General features: G+C 43.5%; 2 protein-coding genes across 4 annotated transcripts in view; both read right to left on the bottom strand.

The window, feature by feature from the left end:
* LOC109523553 (zinc finger protein 37-like) overlaps positions 1-19169 on the bottom strand; it is a 28699-nt gene extending 9530 nt beyond the window's left edge. Inside the window, exon 1 of the mRNA XM_019882764.1 lies at positions 18778-19169. Coding sequence (XP_019738323.1) covers positions 18778-18880 — 103 coding nt within the window. The 5' untranslated portion in view covers positions 18881-19169. The remainder of the gene's footprint in view (positions 1-18777) is intronic.
* LOC109523554 (uncharacterized) lies at positions 683-4135 on the bottom strand. 3 transcript variants are annotated; one of them, XM_019882765.1, is made up of 2 exons: positions 1676-4135; positions 683-1023 (listed from the first exon to the last, which is right to left on the bottom strand). In XM_019882765.1, exons 1-2 carry the CDS (start codon positions 3871-3873, stop codon positions 981-983), a joined length of 2241 nt encoding a protein of 746 aa, XP_019738324.1. In that variant the 5' UTR covers positions 3874-4135; the 3' UTR covers positions 683-980. The 3 variants fall into 3 exon arrangements, with proteins under 3 accessions (XP_019738324.1, XP_019738326.1, XP_019738325.1); XM_019882767.1 differs by having other exon boundaries at positions 993-2492; positions 3432-4130; XM_019882766.1 differs by lacking the exon at positions 683-1023 and having other exon boundaries at positions 1932-2026; positions 2089-3896.
* Positions 19170-22265: the final 3096 nt, after the last annotated feature.

The following is a 22265-nucleotide window of genomic DNA, read 5'->3' as shown; positions in this document are numbered from 1 at the left end:
TGGTGCATGTTCAGTTAATTCCGTTCTTTCACGGCCCTCTGAATAGGGATCGTCGGTCAGCATGGAAGGATCACTCTTTCTGTACGTTTTTGACACATTTATTGGAGCTCTTTGCAGCAGTAGTAGTAGTAGTAGTATCAGAAACAGTAGCAGAAGCAGGTAATAACCTAAAGCACACATAAATGCAGTCAAAAAATGAATATATCTATCTTTCTGCATCACGATGTAAATATGTATACAATTGACATTAATTAATACTTTTATTTTAACAACATGTTTAATAAATACTTTAATCAACCATGATTTCACTGTGTATTATTATCGTCATCATTATTATCTTAAACGTAAGAAACCAAACATATCAAGGCGACTCGAACAAAAGAACTACAAGTCCCAGAGGTCCAACCCGGAAGTGGAGCGCCGGCATGATTAAGCCCAGCTGCAACGCAAATTACTTAAAGCCGGACAAACATGACAACTATGCAAAATGATCCAAATAAAGAAACCACCGTTCTAGCAACACTTTAGCTATTTAAAGTTTAAATTGCCGATTGCGAACGGTAACTGACAGTGATTGCATAGCGATGCGGCAAACATAAAGCACAACGGACACAATGTAAAGCAGACAAACAAAGCAACCGATGATCATGATCGAATCTAAAAGCCAACTTTACATGTCTGGTAAAGCACACACGTAGCTTACCATTGGGCCATGCCGACGACGAAGCGAGTGTATTTACTAACTTAACATAATGCGATGCTGCTTTTTATATGTTGCGCGAACGGTCAGCTGTCAGTGGCAGCCCCGCCCCTCTTAAAGCGCCAGGTGAATCCAAAAGCGCCAGGTGAATCCAACACCTCCCACTTAAGTTCCCGATGTCCCATCCAGGGAACTTACACCAATACATAATCGAAAAGGCCCCATTCAGCGACAATAGTGAAAAGTTCACAAACATTAAAATAGGTTTTTTTTTTTTTTTTTACGTTTTTGGGCGAACTTTTGTCCAATGTTGCCTCCTTTTTTCGACGAAGAGCATAGTCCCAGAGTCAATCATGGCCCTCAAGCGGGTCAGTGGCTTTATGAGGTGTGGATGCTCATCTTCGTGTATGTACTGTGTGCATTTTGTGTGGGCATGGTGGCAGCGATCCGCCTACACCAACCAGCCAAATAATAACTTAAAAGGGTCTTGACTGGAGCTGGAGTCCGCGTCACGGAGTTGCAGCTGGAGTAAAATCCTCTGCTGGAATAAGCACAACCAGCCTCCTTACATCTCTTTGCAGGATGATGGTTGGTGGGAGTTGTAGATGTGTCCTGCCTTTCCTCACAGTGTTTATCATTGGGAGTCCGGCACAAACTTTGACATCAACGTCCCTGACGACTCCGTGCTTGTCGGGTCTTGTGGCCGTGACTCGGCCCAAGCGGAATTGCCCTCTGACAGCATTAGGGTCCACGATCCAGACAACGTCTCCTTCTTTGACATTCCTTTGCTTCGTATGCCACTTTTCACGGACAAAGAGATTAGGACCAGCTAGTTCCTTCCATTTGGTCCAAAATCTGTCCACTAAATTGTGGATGTTCCTCAGCCTGCGCCAGGGGTGAGTGACAAGATCAAGTCCATCTGTGTCTCCTCCCACTGAGGATCGTCCGAGGATGAGAGAATTTGGAGTAATGTAGTCGATGGACTCCTCTTGCTCCTGAGCGTGGGCGTCGATCGGGCGCTCGTTCGTCAGGTTGGCTGCCTGAAACAGTAGAGTTTGGAACTCACCCCAGGTGAGATGGTCTGTTGCTCCTTTCAAACTCGTTAGGGCTCTTTTTATCAATTTTACGGCAGCTTCTGCTGCTCCATTTCGGTGGGGCGCATCAGCAGGGTGGAAGCTCCACGCCCAGTCCGTCCCGTTCTTGGAAGCGATGTCCTCAACAGATGACGTCTGAACACAGCGTAGGTGGTTTTGGAGCTCATTCAGGGCGGGTTTAGCCCCGATGAAATTTGTCCCTTTATCGGACCATAGCTTACGTGGATGGCCCCTTAGAGAAACAAAGCGTGAGTAGGCTAGCAGAAAACTTTCTGATGATTGGTCATCGCATACATCAGCATGGACTGCCCTTGAAGCCATGCAGCAGAAGATGATTCCCCAGACTTTCTTCCTCACTCTCCCTTTGACTGCGTCTTTGACTTCATAGGGGCCAAATAGATCCAAGGTTGTATACTCAAAAGGGCCTGCCCTTTGTGTGCGTTCCAACGGGAGGTCACTCATCACTTGCTGGCATACTCTTGCTCTTTGTTTTCGGCAGTGGATGCAGTCATTTATCACTTTTCTGACGACTCGACGGCCTTGTATTATCCAGGCTCTTTCCCGAGTGCGCAGGAGAGTTGCTGCGACCCCCTCATGATTCTTCTCATGAGCCTCCAGGGCCAGCAATGTGGCCAGTCTTGTATGCATAGGGACCAGAGGAATAGCAATTTTGCCTTCGTTCCAGGACTGAATACGTCCTCCGCAGAGCAGGAGTCCTGTCCCCTCATCGGTCCGGACCACGAGTCGGTCAAGAGTTGAGTCCCGTATTTCAGCTCCATCCTGGGCTTCAAGGACAAGGCATCGGAAGGCTTCTGCTCTCTCAACAGCTGTAAGACTGGGTTTGGGGTTCCTATTGACTGTGGTCTGGTGGTTGCCTCCTAACCAAGCCTCCACCGCCCGACGTGTCCAGGCAACCGTCCCACACAGCTTTGTGAGGGAGCTGAATCTCCCAGGCCCAATGAAGCGCACAAGGGCCACGACTTGCATCCGTGGAATAGGGATAAAAACAGGTGGAGTGGTTCCTGGTCTACCAAGCTCAGGAGGCTTCATGTCGTTTTTCTTTTCCTGATGCCTTGTGACCACAGCAGAGAATGCGCGTCTTTGAAGCCTCTTGATGGTCTCGTCAGCGACCGTGGCAGAGACTTCACTTGCAGTCTTCACCGGCCATTCACTCTCAGGCCATTTGAGGAATTGAGGCCCGGTCTGCCACTCAGAGTCTTCGTCCAACTCCTCAGGGGTCGCGCCCCTTGTGAGGATATCCGCGATGTTAAAACATCCTTCAACCCACTTCCAGGTGTCCACCGGACCGGCTTTCTGGATTTCTCCGATCCGGTTTGCGAAGAAGGTTTGGTATCCATAGCTGTCCTTCTGGATTGCACCGAGGATCGTCTGGCTGTCTACTAAGTGTACCCAATGATCAACTGGGATGCGGCAGTGCCTCTCAAAGTATTTCTTCAAGCGAGTAGCGATTACCGCACCGCACAGTTCAGCCTTAATTCCATCCCCCTTCTGGTCGAGAGGAGTAAGCTTGGCCTTAGACTCCACCAGCCTCACGATGACCTGACCAGGCTCTGTTTCCCAGCGAAGATAAAGTACAGCTCCGTAAGAGGCTTCACTCCCATCAGAAAATGTAATTCCAACTGGGGAGCCTAAGACTTCAGAGGGTGTGAGGCTTCGGTCGAATCTTATTTGGCCGAGCCTTACATACTCCTCGAAGAGTGTAACAGCTGCCTCCCGGAGTCTTGGTGACAGCGGGTCATCCCATGTGTCTTTCACAGGACGATCTTTTCTTGCTTCTTGAAAGGATTCTCTTACAAGGATTACTCCTTTCTGTTTTGCAGGGGTGACTAGACCAATTGGGTCATAGAGGCTGGCGATTTGGCCAAGAAGCAAACGTCGGCTCAGTGGCTCAGGAGTGCTCCTCCTGACCTCCTCCTCCCTTAAGTCAAGCCCAGTCCTCATCTTCCCCCTTTTCTTTGAGAAGTTGATTGAAGCAAGGATGCGAAGCTTGTCTGACTCAGGCTCATACCCAACGCCAAGGGCTTTACTGTCCTCCTCTTGCAGCTGATTTGGGAGCATGAGGATTGTCGGAGCGCTTGGACAGCCAGACTGGGGACTGCCTGGGGCTTCCCCCCTCCCACTTTGGCCAGAGAAGACCAGGGTTTTAGAGAGAACCCCCCAGCCTTCAATATCTTCTCAACACCAACAGTTATCTTTCGCAGCGCATCGATTTCATTGTCTGATGTCAGGATGTCATCAACGTAACAGTCCTCTTCAATGACTCTGCGTTCTTTGAGCATTGATGAGAACTGTGGTAGTTTGGCTGTCTGTCGCATTGCGACTTAGGCGATACAGCCTGCTGGCTTATCGCCAATATTCACTCGGACGACTGCAAACTTTTCTATTTCGTTCTGGGGGTCATCCCTCCACAGAAATCGATGTAAGTGGACTTCTTTGTCCTTCAGCCAAACGGAGTTGTACATCTTTCGTACATCGCCCAGGGCAGCATGTTGTCCGCTTCGGAACCGTAAGAGAACTCCTCTTATTGGATTAAGTACATCTGGACCTTTGTAGAGAAGGTCATTCAGGCTCCAACCCTGAAACTCCTGGCTGCTGTTCCACACTATCCTGACAGGGGTTGAGGCAGAGTGGGGGTTTGGAGCGACCAAGTGGCTAATGTACCACTTTGGGCCCTTCCAGGACATCAATTCTTCTTCTGAGAGCTTGACGGCTGCACCTCTTCTGACCATGTCGTGGATTTGCTCACTATACGCTGCTTTCCAGGCGGGCTCTCGTTCCAGCCTAGTTTCGGTTCTCCTGAAAGTAGCCTCCACAGCTCTGCGATTGTCAGGGAGAGAGGCCGGGTCTCCTCGCCAGGGATACGCAGCGTCCCAGTGGGGTGACTGGCTGTGTTTGTCCGCTAGGACGTAGGTGAGGCAATTCTTGATTTTCTCCAACTCCCTTTCTTCTCCAAGAGTCATCTCCTTTCCTCCTGGGGAACACGTGCCACATTTGCAGCCCCCACATTGAGGATCGCACGCTGCCCCGATACTGTCCCACCTGAACCACTCTAACACTTCCTTGTTAGCTATAGTGGTGTGGCTAATGACTTCTTCGTCCTTTGTCAACAGAAGGTTTGGATCACTTGAGTCCACAAGAACCTCCTCATACACTTTTGAGGCAGTTCTCATGGACCTTGCGAAATGAGTGTCGGATTGGCGGAAGGTTAGTTCCACCCTCTCAACAAGGCCAGGGTGGGTCCCGCCAACTGTCTTTCCAAGTGGGCCATCCCAGAGAATCAGGTCCCCGTTTCTCTGAACTGGTTGTGGGACCAGGCGACCTTCCCTGTGACTAATGAGGAGATCGATTTTGGTGGGCCGGACCAAGTCCTCAGCAGCAACACCAGGGAAGAAGCCTTGAAGCTGGTGTGGTGTTGCTTTCTGGCTGACCTCTGCGATGCTCTCCAGGCCATAGCAGACAATCTTGTGCACTCCCACTGTTCCCTCAGGAGTCTCTACTCTCAACCGAAGGGTATATCTCCTGGTCATGACCGTTTTCATCATCCCGCCAACTCCGTGCACAATCAATTTGATGTCCTCTCCACATAGTCCTAAACGCTTGGCTCCAATGTTTGTGATGTAATTGGTATCTGAAGCAAGGTCAATCAACGTACCAATCAGATGGCCAGAATTGGACGTAACCTTGAGGAGCATCATTAGCACTGGATATTCTTTTGGTACACTTCCAGTACTGGTGCAAATCGCTGCGGTGGTTTTGTTTGAGAAGACTTTCCTGCACTCTGTCCTCTGCTCTGGGGATAGTGTCGCAAGAAACTCTTCCTGCTGGCTTGTTAGGCCAAGAGGCCTTTTTGCCACTTTCATTGGGACTTTACTGCCACCGTCTTTTTGGGTAGCGAACCTGGGGCAGAGCAGGTAGTGGTGAGCCTCGTCTTGCCGGCAGTCCGCTTTACTGCAAAGGAACCCTGAGTTGCAAAAGCCATTCGTTGGATGAATGCTGATGCATCGATTGCATATTCCATGGGTCCTTAGGTGAGACTTTCTTCTTGCCAGGTCCATATCCCTGAATGTTTTACATGCAAAAAGCCTTCCAGTGTGCATTTCATCACCACAGGCAGAGCATGCGGTTTGCAGCCTTCCCGGAGAACCTCGTTGACCTGCAGTGACTCTGGAGAAAGCCTTCTTAGCCCTTTTCTCAATTGTTTCTATCGGGCGTTTCTCAGATGGAGCCTTTTCTACAAGACTTGTTTCCAACTGGTCCAGCTCCTCAAGAATGACCTCCTGTCTCTTTAGGAATTGGAGAAGGCACTCAAAGTGGTTCTGCTGGGCAAAGCCATTCATTGGCTCGTTCTTGTAAGCTACCCATTTCTCCTTTAGAAAGTTTGGTAACTTACTCTCAAGTGACTGTGCCACGAGTCGGTTCTTCATCACATCCTCTTCACCCAAGATAAGAAGGTTGCTTAAGGCCCTTTCCACCGTTTGGATTAGCTCTATCGCTTTCCTAGGGTGATTTCCCTTTACGGGGGCTAGGCCTTGCACCTCATTTGCTATTGTTTGGACGATTCTTGCTTTGTTCCCGTATCTGTTGTCCAAACGCCGGAACATTTCCTCAGCGGACCCACAGCTGGACAGGACCAGGTCCTTCTTCACCTTATCACTAAGGCTTCCTAGGAGATGGAATCTTGTTATACTTGCCGTCCTAAAAGGGTTTCCCAATTGCTCCAGTTCTCCCCACTCCGCCTTCCACCGGAAGTAATCTGTCATGTCACCTGAAAATGTGGGGAGCCGTGCTCTCTCGAGAGGGAACCGATTTCTGGACCCGTAACCTCCAGGATACATGTCAGGGTTACCTCGTGGAGCACTCTGGTCCCTTGGCGGTGTGTTCAAGGCACTTGATGCTGTTCCAATGCTGCCACCAACTGGTCCACTAGGTGTCTGGATTTTGACACCTGGATTTGAGATGGTTGTTGGTGTGGGATTAAATGGAGCACTTGGGGTGGTGTTGCCTGAAGGAAGTTCATGCTTGAGACTGAGACTGGTGAATGGAGGTTCTGTGGGGCTGACAGGATCAAGCATGTTTTTTGCTTTGTCTGACTCTTTTTCTAGTGGGACCTTGTCATCCACACCGTCGAACGACTTTTCTGCGTCTCCTGGATTTTGCCAGCTATCCTCAAAGTCTCTAACTCGGCGCCACAGAGCTCGAACCTTCTCCTTCAACAACTTTGTGTTGGTATATGAAATTAATGCATCCCAGTCACTGCATTTTTGCTCGAGCTCGTCAACCCTCTCCCTCAGGCAATTTCTGGTGAGCTCAAAGTCAGTTTTATGTAATTTGTTTATGTCGCAGCTCTCCATTTGAACCATTTTAGCTTCTGCACTGGAAATACATTCCTTGATGTCATCTGCAGCGAACTTCGTCCAGATTGTTTCCTGGATGAGCTCAACAGTTTCGGTGTACTTCCGCAGGCATTCAGCTGTTTTCTCTGTGATGCAGGCCGCTTCTTCTGCCTTGCCCTCTTCATCCTCGGTTCCCTTTACCGCACTGAGGGCTTCAGCATAGTCGTATCCTGTATCACTGACCCTCTCATAGTCTACCTCAAGGGCCTTCAGCTCATCAATTAGGGCTTTCTCTCCCAACAGGTTGACTCTGGAGGCAAGCTTATTGGCCCTCTTCGTGAAAGAAGATTGCGCAGCAGAGCGCTTCACTCTGAGGGTTTCGAGTTCACGGGAGTCCATTTTCCTAGTCTGACCAGAGCTTACTTTACCAGGGTCTTTCCCACGAGATGGCGGTGCTCCTTTGGCCAATCTCAGGATTGAATAGACAAGGTGTTTGCTTGGAGAGTGATTCCTCTTCAAGGCTTGAAACTCACCGGGGGAATCCTATCCAACCCGATGGTTATTACTGTTCAGTTAATTCCGTTCTTTCACGGCCCTCTGAATAGGGATCGTCGGTCAGCATGGAAGGATCACTCTTTCTGTACGTTTTTGACACATTTATTGGAGCTCTTTGCAGCAGTAGTAGTAGTAGTAGTATCAGAAACAGTAGCAGAAGCAGGTAATAACCTAAAGCACACATAAATGCAGTCAAAAAAAATGAATATATCTATCTTTCTGCATCACGATGTAAATATGTATACAATTGACATTAATTAATACTTTTATTTTAACAACATGTTTAATAAATACTTTAATCAACCATGATTTCACTGTGTATTATTATCGTCATCATTATTATCTTAAACGTAAGAAACCAAACATATCAAGGCGACTCGAACAAAAGAACTACAAGTCCCAGAGGTCCAACCCGGAAGTGGAGCGCCGGCATGATTAAGCCCAGCTGCAACGCAAATTACTTAAAGCCGGACAAACATGACAACTATGCAAAATGATCCAAATAAAGAAACCACCGTTCTAGCAACACTTTAGCTATTTAAAGTTTAAATTGCCGATTGCGAACGGTAACTGACAGTGATTGCATAGCGATGCGGCAAACATAAAGCACAACGGACACAATGTAAAGCAGACAAACAAAGCAACCGATGATCATGATCGAATCTAAAAGCCAACTTTACATGTCTGGTAAAGCACACACGTAGCTTACCATTGGGCCATGCCGACGACGAAGCGAGTGTATTTACTAACTTAACATAATGCGATGCTGCTTTTTATATGTTGCGCGAACGGTCAGCTGTCAGTGGCAGCCCCGCCCCTCTTAAAGCGCCAGGTGAATCCAAAAGCGCCAGGTGAATCCAACAGTGCAGGTGGCTGAACAATATGCTGCGGGGATGCTCTTCTTTAGCAGGGACGAGTAAATTCCTTGGGGTAGATGGCAAGGAAGAAGGATGGTGTTAAATACATTTTGGCAAACCTGGAAGAAAACTTGTTGGAGGCTGCAAAAGACTTGAGAGGGGAAGGCGAGTTAGTGACCTTAAACACAAAGCCACTAGAGCTTCAACGGAATGGTTTAGCTCAAAGAATATTGATGTATTCAAATGGCCCACGCAAGGTCCAGACCAAAGTTCCACTGAACTTTTATCAGCTTGCTCCAGTGACTGAGGTTGACATTAGGCAGATCTGATCGGCTGGATTGGATCAGCCGAGATTCTTCGTTTCAGACAGATTTTTGTGATCACCCATAACGTCTTAAATCCAAAAGACCAATCAATGATGGCATTGATCAGCACCGCGAAATAAAACATTAGAGCTGCAGCGTTTCGCATATACACATTTATCTCTAGCAGGCTGCCACAAAATATTTTTTGCTGCTACTAAAACATTTTGGTACTACTGTACCTGTTAAATATGTAACTCATGTAATAACTTTCACTACTGGCTGAAAAGCCACTTGGCTGCTTGTGAGGTCCTTGTGTGAATCGGATAATCAATTGCTTTGTGGCATGCTACTCAAAATTCAGTGCATCAAATGACTTAATTATCAACAGTATCAATGTTGAAAGTTTCAAAAGTGATTATAGCTCTATCGGCTCAAACATCATCGTACACCCCCCCTCTCCCTCCAAACAGGCGTAAGGGCCATCTCCTTATTTTCACAGCACAGTTTGTTCTCTATTTGTTGTTAGAGTGAGTTTGGCATGTAAACACCACATGTTGAGCAAAACCTTTGTACAGTTGTCTGGGGCTATTGAGTTTTTGATTACGCTGCGCAAAGATGTTTACGGGAAGTGAACAGACCACGGCCACAGTTAATGTTTTTCCCCCGTTGTATGACTGTTTTTTGATCCACAAAAAGACAGTGGCAGTCAAGGGCGACGCGCACTGCTACAGAAATAGTAAGCAATAATCATGAGGCCTCCCTCCCAATCCAGTGAAGGGACCGGCCAGGCACAGACTGCTTGTACATTTTTTACATGAAGCACCGCGATTTTATACACTGGTACACTTGGAATTCTAAATATGGTCGTGTAATGATAGAAAACACAATATACTATGTTGCTCGTAACAGGGATAATAGTCAGGTGGAGTGTTTTGTTGTTGCGTTGAAACAGCGTGCACCCCACTTGAACTTTTTCACATTTTATAGAACTTGATGATCATGTCTTGGAACTGTCACAGACTGTTTTCTCGCATATGTGTGTGCTGTCCAGCAGTGGCCACATGTATCTCCCCTCCCTCGCTGCCTGGCTTCCTCCCTCCACAAGATGATCGTCATTGGCTGGCTTTAACTGTTTATCAATGTCAAATTTGAAGATGGGTATGAGGTTGGTTGGACTTTGCTTTACAAGCAACACAAGTGTGGCAAGTTCACATAACTGACTTCGTTCTAATTTGGATATTAATATCTTGGATGCTCACATATCAACGATGATATACAATGTATCGTCCAGCTCAAGACCAGCACAATTACACACAGTTAAAATCCCAAATGCAAAAATGCTTGAGAATACTTCTGCTGATGCTCAGTAAGCAGTACACAAGTTGCTGAAAATGTTACAACCTGCCAAGGGACTACAGATACAAACTAGCCAACGGCTATAATCTGTCATATTTACATGTAGCATATTTTCACAACCATAAGGTGCACCGTATTAAAAGGCGTAGCGTTAGTTACAGGTGCTTTTCTGTATTTAACACATACACAAGGCACATTGTATTATTGGACGCTGGAATGGCAAAATGTACACTATCTTAAAAAATACAGTAGAATGCACACACGGTAGTGTATGGTTTTAAAAATGTAGCGGGAACAAGACTGCGGCACCTCAGAAATTATACTGGCTTTTGCCAAAACTCAAACAACAGCGCAAGCAGACAAGGTAGCCCAAGTATCCACAATTCATTCACAAGTTGTCGCGTAACTCGCCCAGAGCTGCCTCTCAATCTTAGAAAAGCTGTGTTTGCCATCGCTCCCACACCGCTCACAACTTCACTTTTAACACCCAGTTTACACCAATGCCGAGCGGTTGGAGTTCCTTCATCAAGCCTCCTGGAATGATGGCAAGCTCTGACTTCCTTTGCTGCACTTGGTTTTTCACAGGGGCTGTGAGATGGCCGTGCATGGAATCACAGATCATCAGGGACGGTGAAGCATGGATAAACACATCCGATCTCTTTACGTACACCTCACTCAGACACTCTCTCATGTTCTCCTCGTCCATCTAGCCCTTTTGATTGGCCTTAATGATGACTTTGGATGGATTTTTTTTCTTTCGGCGTCTTGGGCAGTTTGTGTTTATTACCATGGCAACAAAGCACATCAGTAAAAGCCGACTTCTCGTACCCTATTGTGCGTATCGCTTTCGTGCTGGTCCCCTTCTTCTCTATAGTGTGGGTCACCGGGATGTCAAAACTGAGGGGCATTTCATCCATGTTGATGCAGTGGTTGGGCTGGATAGATTTGTCGCCAATCCTTTTGTTGGACTTCAAATTGCAAAGTATGCTTGTCCCTCCTCACTTGTCATAGCCCAAGTGGGTAAGCTCGGAATGTGGGAATTGGTTGTGGGAACAGTTGATAATGGAAGCCAAGTAAGGCCGGCAGAGCGGCAGGTTGAAGGATTAAAATCTTGAAGAAAGAGTATTTATGCAATGCAAAACATGACATTTTTTAATGCAGTCGGAGTGGAAGATGCACAGCTTTACCTTGTAATCCGCCGGATGGTGCTGCGCGATGGATAGATGGTACTGTTTCATAAAATGAAAGCACCAAGCACCATTTATCAGTTGATCTTGAATTCTCTCGTGGCTGCTCGAGTCCCATGGTCCTCCACATAACTGATCGCTTGCGGTTTCAACTGTGCTTCCTAAGCGTGTCTCTTCAGAAGTCCCATTTTCGGGGGTCGTAGGCCAAACTGTCCTTTCGCATCCTCTTTCACGCCTACCCACTTTAAATCCTGCATGCTGTCCTCAGTTTCTTCCACCTTTCCTGTATATAAGCAGCGTGTCGGCAGAAGATCAGTCAGTCAAGCGCAGCACTCATCCAAGTCACACAGCACGATTCATAGAATTTGGAACTCTGTGCATACACACTATGCCCCGCATTATTAGGCGCCTGGTCCATTTTGGAGAACATTTCAAACTTTCAAGTGCACCTTACGGTATAGTAAATAATCAATCATATACAGGTATACTGTCCCCTTTAAAAAAAAAAAGTTGTGTTTGAATGTACAATAATACAGTTATTTAAAAATACATATTGCTCCATCTTATAACTGGATCAGTGATCGGTTATCGCTTTTTAAACTTGCTGATCAGTGATTAGCCCCAAAAATTGGGATCATGTGAAACCTACTCTGAACTGCCAGCAAAAATAAAGGACATCTCCAAGAGCAGTGATTGCAGCAAAAGATGACACTACCAAATATTGACCTAGGAGGCGGAATATACAGTGAATCCACACCACATTTTACCATTTTTGATTATTTGTTTAAAATCTGGAAAACGGTATATCATTACCATTGCACGTTCGATTATTTTGCGCCTTTGTGTTGGTGGACCAAACAAAATCTCAATTCAAAAAAAACACTTGAGTTTTCTTGTAAGGTGGAAAAATCTAATGCGGTTAAAGTGGGATACGGTAATCCCTCGTTTATCGCAGTTATTGGGGACCAAAACCACCCACGGTAATCAAAAATCCGTGAAGGAGCAACCAATTAACATATATACAGGTGAGAAAAAAAAAAATTGTTTTTCTTTTAAGTCTGCAAAAAGTCCGCAAACGGTCCGAGAGAAGCTGCAAAACAACAGCGAGTCACATAGAGCAACATATACAGTACTGTATATTTTTTAAAATAAATAAATAAATAAATAATTCCCCAAAATGTTTTTTTTTTTTTTTTTTATGTTTGAAAAAATCCACGATGCACTGAAGCCACGATAAACGAACCGCGAAATAGCGAAGGATCACTGTAAGTTTCAAGGCATTGTATACACCAACAAAACAGGTGATTTGAGTTTGGCTTGGAAGGTAGAAAAGTCTAAATAGGTTAAAGTGGGATAAATACTGTTTCAAGGCACTGTACGCAACAACAAAACAGTTCACCTGACTCCATCCCCAGATAAAAAAAACATTTTCTGCAAGATCAGTCTTCCTGCATGCTTTGTGAAATTATGAGCACTGACTGTTAAACACAAGTTTTAAATCGTCCGTGCGGGTGACTTGAAAGTAATCATTTGGAATTTCCATTTTGTTTTGGAGGATAAATTTGCCAAAATGAAGAGACACTGTCTTCATTTGATTATTTTTATTTTGTTTTTGCAGCATGATTAATCCATGCAAAGGTCACAGGCCCAATTTGAACATTTTCTCGTCAGACATATTTATGTAGCTGGACTGGCACACACACACACACACACACACACACACACACACACACACACACACACACACACACACACACAAAAACCAGCCCCAACATTTTTACTTAGACAGGACTGGTGGCCTGCATGGATGGCTCCTAGCTTTGCCGCTGATGTTGACTGGCTGAGTTTGTTGTCTGTATTGTAATTAGATTAGTGAGCTTCTTTCTCTCCATGGTGAGTCGGTTTCTTGGAGTAAAATAAAAGAAAGTAATTACTAAATAGCATCGCATCAACCCGAAAAGCCTTGTATGCCACATGGTCATTCCGGACCAGCTCCGCGCAAGGCCCTCTCCCAAAGGAAGGCAGCTGGGGTTGGCTCTAATGCATCACGCCTGCACTGCGGTCAAGGCAGTCCTGCACTGCGGTCAAGACAGTCCTGCACTGCGGTCAAGCCAGCCTCCACTCGCAAAAGTGAAGTCAAGTGAGACGCCACTGTGATTGTCAACACTGTGCATGACGGTAATCTGCCGCCAGTGAGCGGCATTGGCCACCTTCAAAATAAAAGCACCTCAAGTAATGCATAGACGTCAGTTGTTTGGATTAAAAAAAAATGCTATAAAGTCAATTCTTGGCTGTCGAACAACTATAAGGTCAACCAGGGAGAATAAAAACTTTCAGAAAAGCGCCAAGAAGCGTTCTCAAGTGGAGATAGAAAATAAAGTAAATGGTTATTCTACATCAATTGCACCTGACATTTAATCATGAAAAACGAATCTTAGTTATCCCGCAACCACACCAGGTTGTCGACACACTAGGGCACCCCGGTCTATCCAACCAAAGTACTGGCATTCAGAGCTAATGTTCCATTTCGCATTAAAATGCCTCTGAAATATGACTTTTTGACCTCCTCTCCTTATTTCAAAAGATGATTAAAAAAATAGAATTTTAGTTGTCCCTCAATCAAACCACGTCTGCATGTTGATCTTTTCGCCCATTTTTAGAAAATCTTTAAAAATATATTTTTTGTTATCCCTCAGCCAGTCCAGGTCTGGGGGACACTAGAGCAGTGTTTTTCAACCCCTGTGCTGCGGCACACCAGTGTGCCGCAAGACATTGTCATGTGTGCCGCGGGAAAATATCCAATTTGTATGCCTGTGCAGTCTATCGCCCAGAAATTAATCGTGTAGTACCCTCCCATACTGCTAGGGAGCAGCAACAGCTAGCCAATTGCCTTGTGTTTAACCGAGAGACAAGCGAATTTGTGACGCATGAATGCAGGACGACGGTGAAACAATAAATATGAAAGATGAGAAAATACTTTTTTCTTTGTGTTCATTTGATTCCAATTCAAGCTGTTATAATGTCATTCTTCAATGCTAAAAATGGTTATAGTAACAATATAACACATTAATTATTCAAATCAGCGTTTTTTTTGTGTGCCGGAGATTTTTCCAATGAAAGAAGTGTGCCTTGGCTCAAAAAAGTTTGAAAAACACTGCACTAGAGCACCCCAGGTATCCAACATGACCAGCCTCATACAGATCTGATGTCACATTTTGGAATAAAAGGCCTCTGAAATGTGACAAGATGAACTGAGTTCTGACATGTTGAGCTGCATTCTAACATGTTGATCTTTTCACCTATTTTTAGAAAATCTTAAAAAATAAATTTTAGTTATCCCTCAACCAGACCAGGTCTGGGGATACTACAACACCCCAAGTATCCAACCTGACCAGCCTCATACAGATCTGATGTCGCATCTTACAATAAAAGGCCTCTGAAAACTGACATGATGACCTGAGTTCTGACATGTTGACCTGGATTCTCACATTGACCTTTTTGCCCGATTTTTAAAACACCTTAGAAGAAAGAATCTTAGTTATCCCTCAATCACACCAGGTCTAGGACATAGTAGACCACCCCAGGCATCCAACCAGACTAGCCTCATATGGATCTGATATTGTTGCTGTGTACAAGAATGACTTAAGCAGATTTCTCTACATGTGCAGCAAGATGTTTGAGATACCGGTACGGTAAGGTCCATTGGAATCACGTGCCATCTCATTTTATTATTCGGTGCCAGATACATTCAAATACTGGAATTAACAAGCTCATTAGGAAGGCTGGTGACACCATGTGAATATCACCCATCCATCCATCCCTATTGTCTGTTGAATTTTAGCTTTAAATCTTTCAATTGCATCTCTAAAGCTGTTACTCTCAAGTGTAAAACAGTGACATTGTCAAAACTAACCTCAACTGAGACAAGTATTGGCTGAATCGTCGACCACAGACCAGGGCTGAAATTTGCAACCTTTTTGGGACATCCTGCCACACCCCTAATTTGAGGTAGGTGTGAATCTGAACCCTTGATCTTCACTCATTATTATTCCTGGATAAAGTTAGCAGTGACTTGCCTCAACAAAACCCTATCAGTGCAAAAACATTTCAAAGAAAACAGGATATCTCATTGCACTTGTTTGCATAGATGAGTAAGAGACACAAAGGGTATTTTTTCCATTTGCTTGAGGAAAAAGTAATCTGAACGAATTCAAATGTTTTTTTTTAATGTGTTACTTTTGCATTTCATCTATATGTGCAATTAAACACACAATAGTGAAACGTTTGAGTTTCAGTCATGTTATCATTGAGAAATGTTTATCTATATTTTTCACTGTGCGTATTGGACCTGCAAGAACATTTCTTCTTGCGCATAGTCCATTAGGCGTAGGAAAGCAAGTTAAGACAGGGATGAGAGTGGCTAGTGATGAAAAAATCTGAAAATCAGCCGGGGGTCTGGGGGCCACAGGTCTTGCCCCTGGACCCCACTGGGGGCCCAGGGGGCAAAGCCCCCGGACGTTAATGTGTTTTAGAGATTTTAAAGCAGGGGTGCCCAAACCTTTTAGACCAAAGATCTACTTTTCGATCAACCAACCTTCCAGGATCGCCCCTTACCGCGCACGCGCGCGCACGCACGCGCACACACACGCACGCCATGAGAAACAGCCTGATACAGAGGTATGAATGCACTATTGCAGCCTGTTAACTATCGTAGCTCACACGTACCGCTTTAAAGTGCTTCCCTGGGCCCTCTTAGATTCCTATTCTTTGCCTGTGCCCTCGGTGAATTGTACACGAAGCAAACTCTGAATGAGAAAAATGATGATAAAAGATATAGCGCAACAGCTCTGCTCACAAGCTGCAATTGCAGACTGCTCACCGATAACAACTTCCGGTGACGTAATCACGCGCCACCGTAGATTTACCTGCTTTATTTTATTTTTTTAATTTTTTTTGTGAAAATGAGACTGATAGGATGATTAGGGTGCAGCGTACATTAACACAAAAAATATATTACAAACATGTACAAAGACATACAAATGGTTGTTTGTTTTTTTTTTTCTGCTCTGCACTCCTCGGATCTACTTGGGACCTGTCTTAGATCTACCGGTCGATCGGGATCGACGTAATGGGTACCCCTGTTTTAAAGTCTTAAAACCAATAATTTTATCAACAAAATTTTACAATTTTTGTTGAAATACCATTCCCTATTTGCCTACAAAATTCGCACTTTATACTAAACATGCAAGTGAAAATTTGACATAGACCTTTGTGCAATTTTGCTTATGCATTCCTGGTGAGCACCAACATGTAACTTCAAATTTGCTGGTCAAAATCAAAACGAAAAAAGGAAACACATTCCCTGCCATATTTAAGATTTGTTCATTACTTGTATTCATAAAATGTGTAAATGTGATAAAAAGCTGTTGATTCTTACCTCATACAGTGATAGTGAAGTCCTAAACTGTTTACTATATATGGGTTATGAATGCATTTTCCGTATAGAATGACATCATCACACACTGTACACAGAGCTTTACCAGCGAGATCGAGCTTTTTCACGAAATCCGACAAAAGCACAGACAATGGTTCCTCTTTACTGGTTCCTACTGGGGACACCGTCAGCTTTCTATCCAACCAGTCCCATCGAAACTTGTTTTTCAGATCCGCATCGATCTGACGCACGTTAGCTTCATCACGAGTCTCGATAACATTCGGCATTTGTTTAATACAGACTACATACACGAGTAATTTCAATACACTACATCCCTCATGCAAAACCATTCAGAATTCGCGGAAAAGGGGGTTAGGAAGGCTAACACGGATTGGTTGTGATTCTGCATTTGCCGATATAGCGACCAATCACAAGTAAGACATTGGTTTTAGTCCATATACGAAGTAATAGCAAACTAATGCTTCGTGAGAAAAAAACGGTCTTCAAAATGGATGCTTGCAAACTTTATTTGTAACCATTACGAGTCCCGAGTCTGCCGAAGACAAGTAAGTCCGGCAGCCCAGAAATAACACCAGACTCTACGCTCCCGGCCCCTAAAATTTTCTCAACGAATTTGGAGCAATATAAAACAGGTCCATTTTGACTGGAAAAAAATGGAATTCAATCAAAAAGCGGAAAAAGCTCATCCCTGTTTACCTGTAAGACCCAACGTTGAAATATCACCACCTTTTGCACATTTCAAGTCGAGTATGCTAGTTTTCTCTCAAAACCACTGGTCTGGCTAAGGGATAACTACGATCCTTTCTTCTATGATGTTCTAAAAATTGGCTAAAAGATCAACATGTTAGAATGCAGGTCAACATGTCAGAACTCAGGTCATCTTGTCACTTTTCGGAGGCCTTTTATTCCAAAATGCGACATCAGATCTGCATGAGGCTGGTCTGGTTGGATACCTGGGGTGCTCTCGTGTGTCCCCCAGACATGGGCTGGTTGAGAGATAACTAGGATTCTTTTTAAAAGAATTTTATTAATCGGCGAAAAGATCAACATGTTAGAATGTAGTTCAACATGTCAGAACTCAGGTCAACATGTCACTTTTCAGAGGCCTTTTATTTAAAAATGCAACATAAGATCTGAATGAGGGTGGTGTGGTTGGATAACCGGTTGCTATAGTGTCCTACAGACCTGGTTTAATTGAGGGAAAACTGAAATTCATTTTTTAATAATCTTTTGAAATAAGGAGAGGAGGTCAGATGTCATATTTCAGAGGCATTTTAATTTGAAATGGAACATTAGATCTGAATGCCAGTATTGTGGTTGGATACCTGAGGTGCCCTAGTGTGTCGACAATCTGGTATGGTTGCGTGATCACCCAGATTCATTTTTTAATGATTTTTTAAATATATCAGGTGAAATTGAGAACGCTTAGTGGCATTGTTCTGAGAGTTCTTCTACTTCCTGGTTGAACGTATCATTACCCAACAGCCAAGAAATTACTTATTTCATATTTTTATTTATTTATTTTAATCCAAACAACTGACGTCTATGCATTACTTGAGGCGATTTTATTTTGAAGGTGGCCAACACAGCTCGCTGGTGGCAGCCTTACCGTAATGCACAGTATTGACAATCGCAGTGGCGGCTCACTTGACTTCAATTTTGCGAGTGGTGGCTGGCTTGACCGCAGTATGCCATTTGACCGCAGTATGGCACTGCGGTCAAGCCAGTATGCCTGCGACCCTCAAATGATTAGCGTTTCAGAGAATGATTAATGTAGAATTCCACGCGAGTGAATGTCAATAATTTCATATTCAATATAACATCATACGGTTCCCGGATGAAAGTTTCGCCGTTATAAACGAACAGAGGAATTGTAAAAGTAGTTCGTGGATTAAAATCCAGAGGTGACCAAACCTGCTCTGAGTGAGCCAATTTGAGGCTTCTCGGAAACAGCGACGTTGTCTTCTTTTGCTCCAGATGGTTTCTCTTTGTACTCTTCTGTCCCCTTTGCAGACATTTTCACACCACAATCGCAACACTTTACATTTGATCTCTGCTGAGCGACTAAACGCGTCTCTTTGTTAGCGACTAGCAAATCAGGTTAAATTAGCGAAGCTAGGCCCAGAAACCTGACCGAATGATGTCATAGTTCATTGAAGTTTTGATGGACATCATGCGTTGAAGTTTCAGTACTTTCACTTGTAATTCAAGAAGAGTTGCGGTTTATCAGGATTTTACTTATTTTTTTCTTCTTTCTTGTGACGTATGTAGTCATTGGATGCGCAGAGGGCCAACTGCAGCGGACCATTTACGGCAAATCCGTTTGGACAAACTTCACGGGTATTGTTTACTATCTAAATAACATAAACGTTTCTAAAACATATTATCCCCACACATTATAACGGTCAAGTATGCAGTAAATTTGGCCCACCAATACTAATGGATAAAATATTTCAAGCATGCTTCCGTTAGATTTCTTTTTTTCCGTTGTTTTTTTATTTTATTTTATTTTTAAATAACGCAATCCACCCAGGTTAATGAATGCATAGCAACGCGCATAGCAATGAAAATGAATTTGTTTGGCAATCCCCCGCGATTGACAACATTCATCTGGGTTTTGTGAATGTGTAAAGTAAGCGAAAGTTTTGAATATGTTATTTGTTACTGTCTAAGCTATGACACCAGCAGGGAAAACTTTGTAAAGGGTTAAGAAAAGGAGGAGTTACTGTGTTTAAATTTAAGAATGTGCTGAGGTCTTCCCATTAGCTCTATTCAAGTTTTGAGAGAAACGGGGTTGCATTTAGTAGGGCGTCGGGGGGCTTTTTTTTTTTTTTTTGGCTCTCAAGAATCGTTCTTGAGGCACAAGGAATCGTTTCTTGAGGCACAAGCGTGCTCTGACCCACATTCCAGTACAGTAGATGGCAGAAATGCACCTGTTTGTCGGAAGCCACCTGCCTTTAAAGAAGAAGAAGAAGAAGAAGTAGTAGAAGAAGAAGAAGAAGAAGAAGAAGAAGAAGAAGAAGAAGAAGAAGAGAAAAAGAAGAAGAAGAAGAAAGAGAAGAAGAAGAAGAAGAAGAAGAAGAAAGAGAAGAAGAAAAAGACGAAGAAGAAGAAGAAGAAGAAAGAGAGAAGGAGATGACTGACGTCATTTAAAGCCCAAATGTAAAGTTGGCCAACCATGTTCGAACGGTACAGCCCCAAATAGTAGGGTTAGTGTTTAAGTACACGTCACCCAGTTATATTTCTAAGTGTGTGTTTGTCATGATTAATATGTCTTTATCTATTATTACTCTCAATGTCAGGGGGTTAAGAAACATTGTGAAGCGTAAAGCAATTTTTTTTGTTTGCTAAGCAGCACAGAAATGATTTTTGTTTTCTTCAGGAATCCCACTCGATCACTAACGATTTGCGGTTATGGAAAGCTCAATGGGTTAACGATTTATGGTTGGCACATGGATCTGAACACTCGGCAGGGGTCGCTATGCTGAAACACCAGTTTTCTGGGAGTATTTTACATTCTGTATGCGATAAAGCAGGCCATTTCCTTTTACAAGTAATCAACACGGGAAACGTCAATATAATAATGGTTAACATATATGGGTACAACTCAAATTACGACAATAATAACCTTTTTGAAGAATTAGAAAAACATATTCAACATTCACTTACAGAATTCCCAAATTCCGGTCTAGTTATAGGCGGTGACTTCAATACGATATTGCACCATAACATGGACTGTTGGCCTCTTCGTAATCAATCTTCTCTAAATAAGACCCTGAAGGTATTTATGCAGACATTTAATTTGATTGATATATGGAGGAGCAATAATCCAAACAAAAAAGAGTTCACCTGGAGTAATAGAGATGCCACCAGGAGGTCAGTATCGACTTCTGGCTCATATCTCAAAATCTTAAAATCAATCCAGTTTCGGTTGAGATCATTACAACACCTTTAACTGACCATAATGCGGTCCTCAGCTCCATCCCCTTACACTCAAACTCTCCGAAAATAAGTAAAAGTGTCTACTGGAAGCTTAACAACTCTCTATTAAAACATAAAAAGGTTCAATCTGATATTGAATGCCTTCTTAAAAAGTTTTGGAACAAAGCAAAAGTTGACAATTCTTTTCGTAGCAACTGGGAACTATTTAAATTTGAGACTTGTCAATACCTTAGGAAATAAGGCAGTAATTTAGCTAAAGCGCGTCGATTCGAAGAAGACACGATTGTCTCTAAAATAATTGACTTATCCCTAAAAAACCCTGATAACATGTCAGATGAAGACAGACTACTACTAAGATCAGAACAGGCTAAACTAAATGAAGTATATCTTAACAAAGCTAAGGGAGCGTTTGTAAGATCAAGGAAAAGATGGATCGAGGAAGGCGAACAAAATTCATCGTATTTTTTTAATCTAGAAAAACACCATCGAAAAATCAACTTGATACAGCAACTTAATGTTAATGGCATCATAACTGACGACCCAAAAAAAACGCCAATTTCTGTTTTTAATTTTATAGTAACCTTTATCAGTCCAAATACTGTGAACACTCTGCAACCTCTTTTCTAAATTCTATTAGCAATGTCACACAGGTAACTCAAAGCGACAAAGACTTCTGTGACAGGAATATTAATTTAGAAGAAGTAGTTTTTGCTATTGAACACCTCAATGTGAACAAGTTGATGGCCTCACAGCAGAGTTTTATAAAACCTTAAAAGACTTGGCTCCCTTTCTCCTTGAAGTTTTTTTTAGAAAGCATCAAGAAAGGTTGTCTTCCCCCTTCTTTAACACAGGGATTGATTACTTTGATACTAAAACCAAAACGAGATCATATCTTCATTGAAAACTGGAGACCATTTCTCTATTAAATAACGACTATAAAGTGTTTGCTTCCATTATAGCTAGGAGAGTCAAAGGTGTACTGGACCCAATTATTGATGAGGTTCAATCCGGTTTCATGAGTAAAAGACACATTTCTAATAATATCAGGCTCATCCTAGATCTGATTGATTACTCATTCCTCTGCTCTAACAATATTTACCTCCTATTTCTGGACTTCTATAAGGCATTTGACACGGTCGAACATGAGTTCATTTTTCACTGCATGGAACAATTCGGATTTGGTGATTTCTTTTGTAAAGTTGTTAAGACTATGTATGCCAATGGTAATAGCTCCATGAAAGTGAGAAATGGCACCTCTCCAAGATTTTCTCAAAATCGAGGAGTGCGCCAAGGCTGTCCGGCCTCTCCATTTCTGTTTCCTTACCTGTCATATCAGAAGAAGTGCCATCCAAGGGATATCTATAGCGGGCAGAGAAATCCTGATTAGTCAGCTTGCGGATGACACTACCTTATTCCTAAAGAACTCCAGCCAAGTCTCTGCTGCGATTAAAATGGTCGAA

The sequence above is a fragment of the Hippocampus comes genome, unplaced genomic scaffold (genome assembly GCF_001891065.2).
Source record: "Hippocampus comes isolate QL1 unplaced genomic scaffold, H_comes_QL1_v1.1 scaffold262, whole genome shotgun sequence".
NCBI classification, from domain to species: Eukaryota; Metazoa; Chordata; class Actinopteri; order Syngnathiformes; family Syngnathidae; genus Hippocampus; species Hippocampus comes.
Note: the sequence above shows the minus strand (reverse complement) of the source record. Positions and strands in the feature narration are given on the sequence as shown.

Coding starts and splice junctions, on each gene's coding strand:
- LOC109523554 (XM_019882765.1), bottom strand. CDS start 3,873: ATGCTCCCAAATCAGCTGCAAGAGGAGGACAGTAAAGCCCTTGGCGTT. Junction 1,024..1,675: donor GAGCAAGAGGAGTCCATCGA/CTACATTACTCC, acceptor GCTCTTCGTCGA/AAAAAGGAGGCAACATTGGA.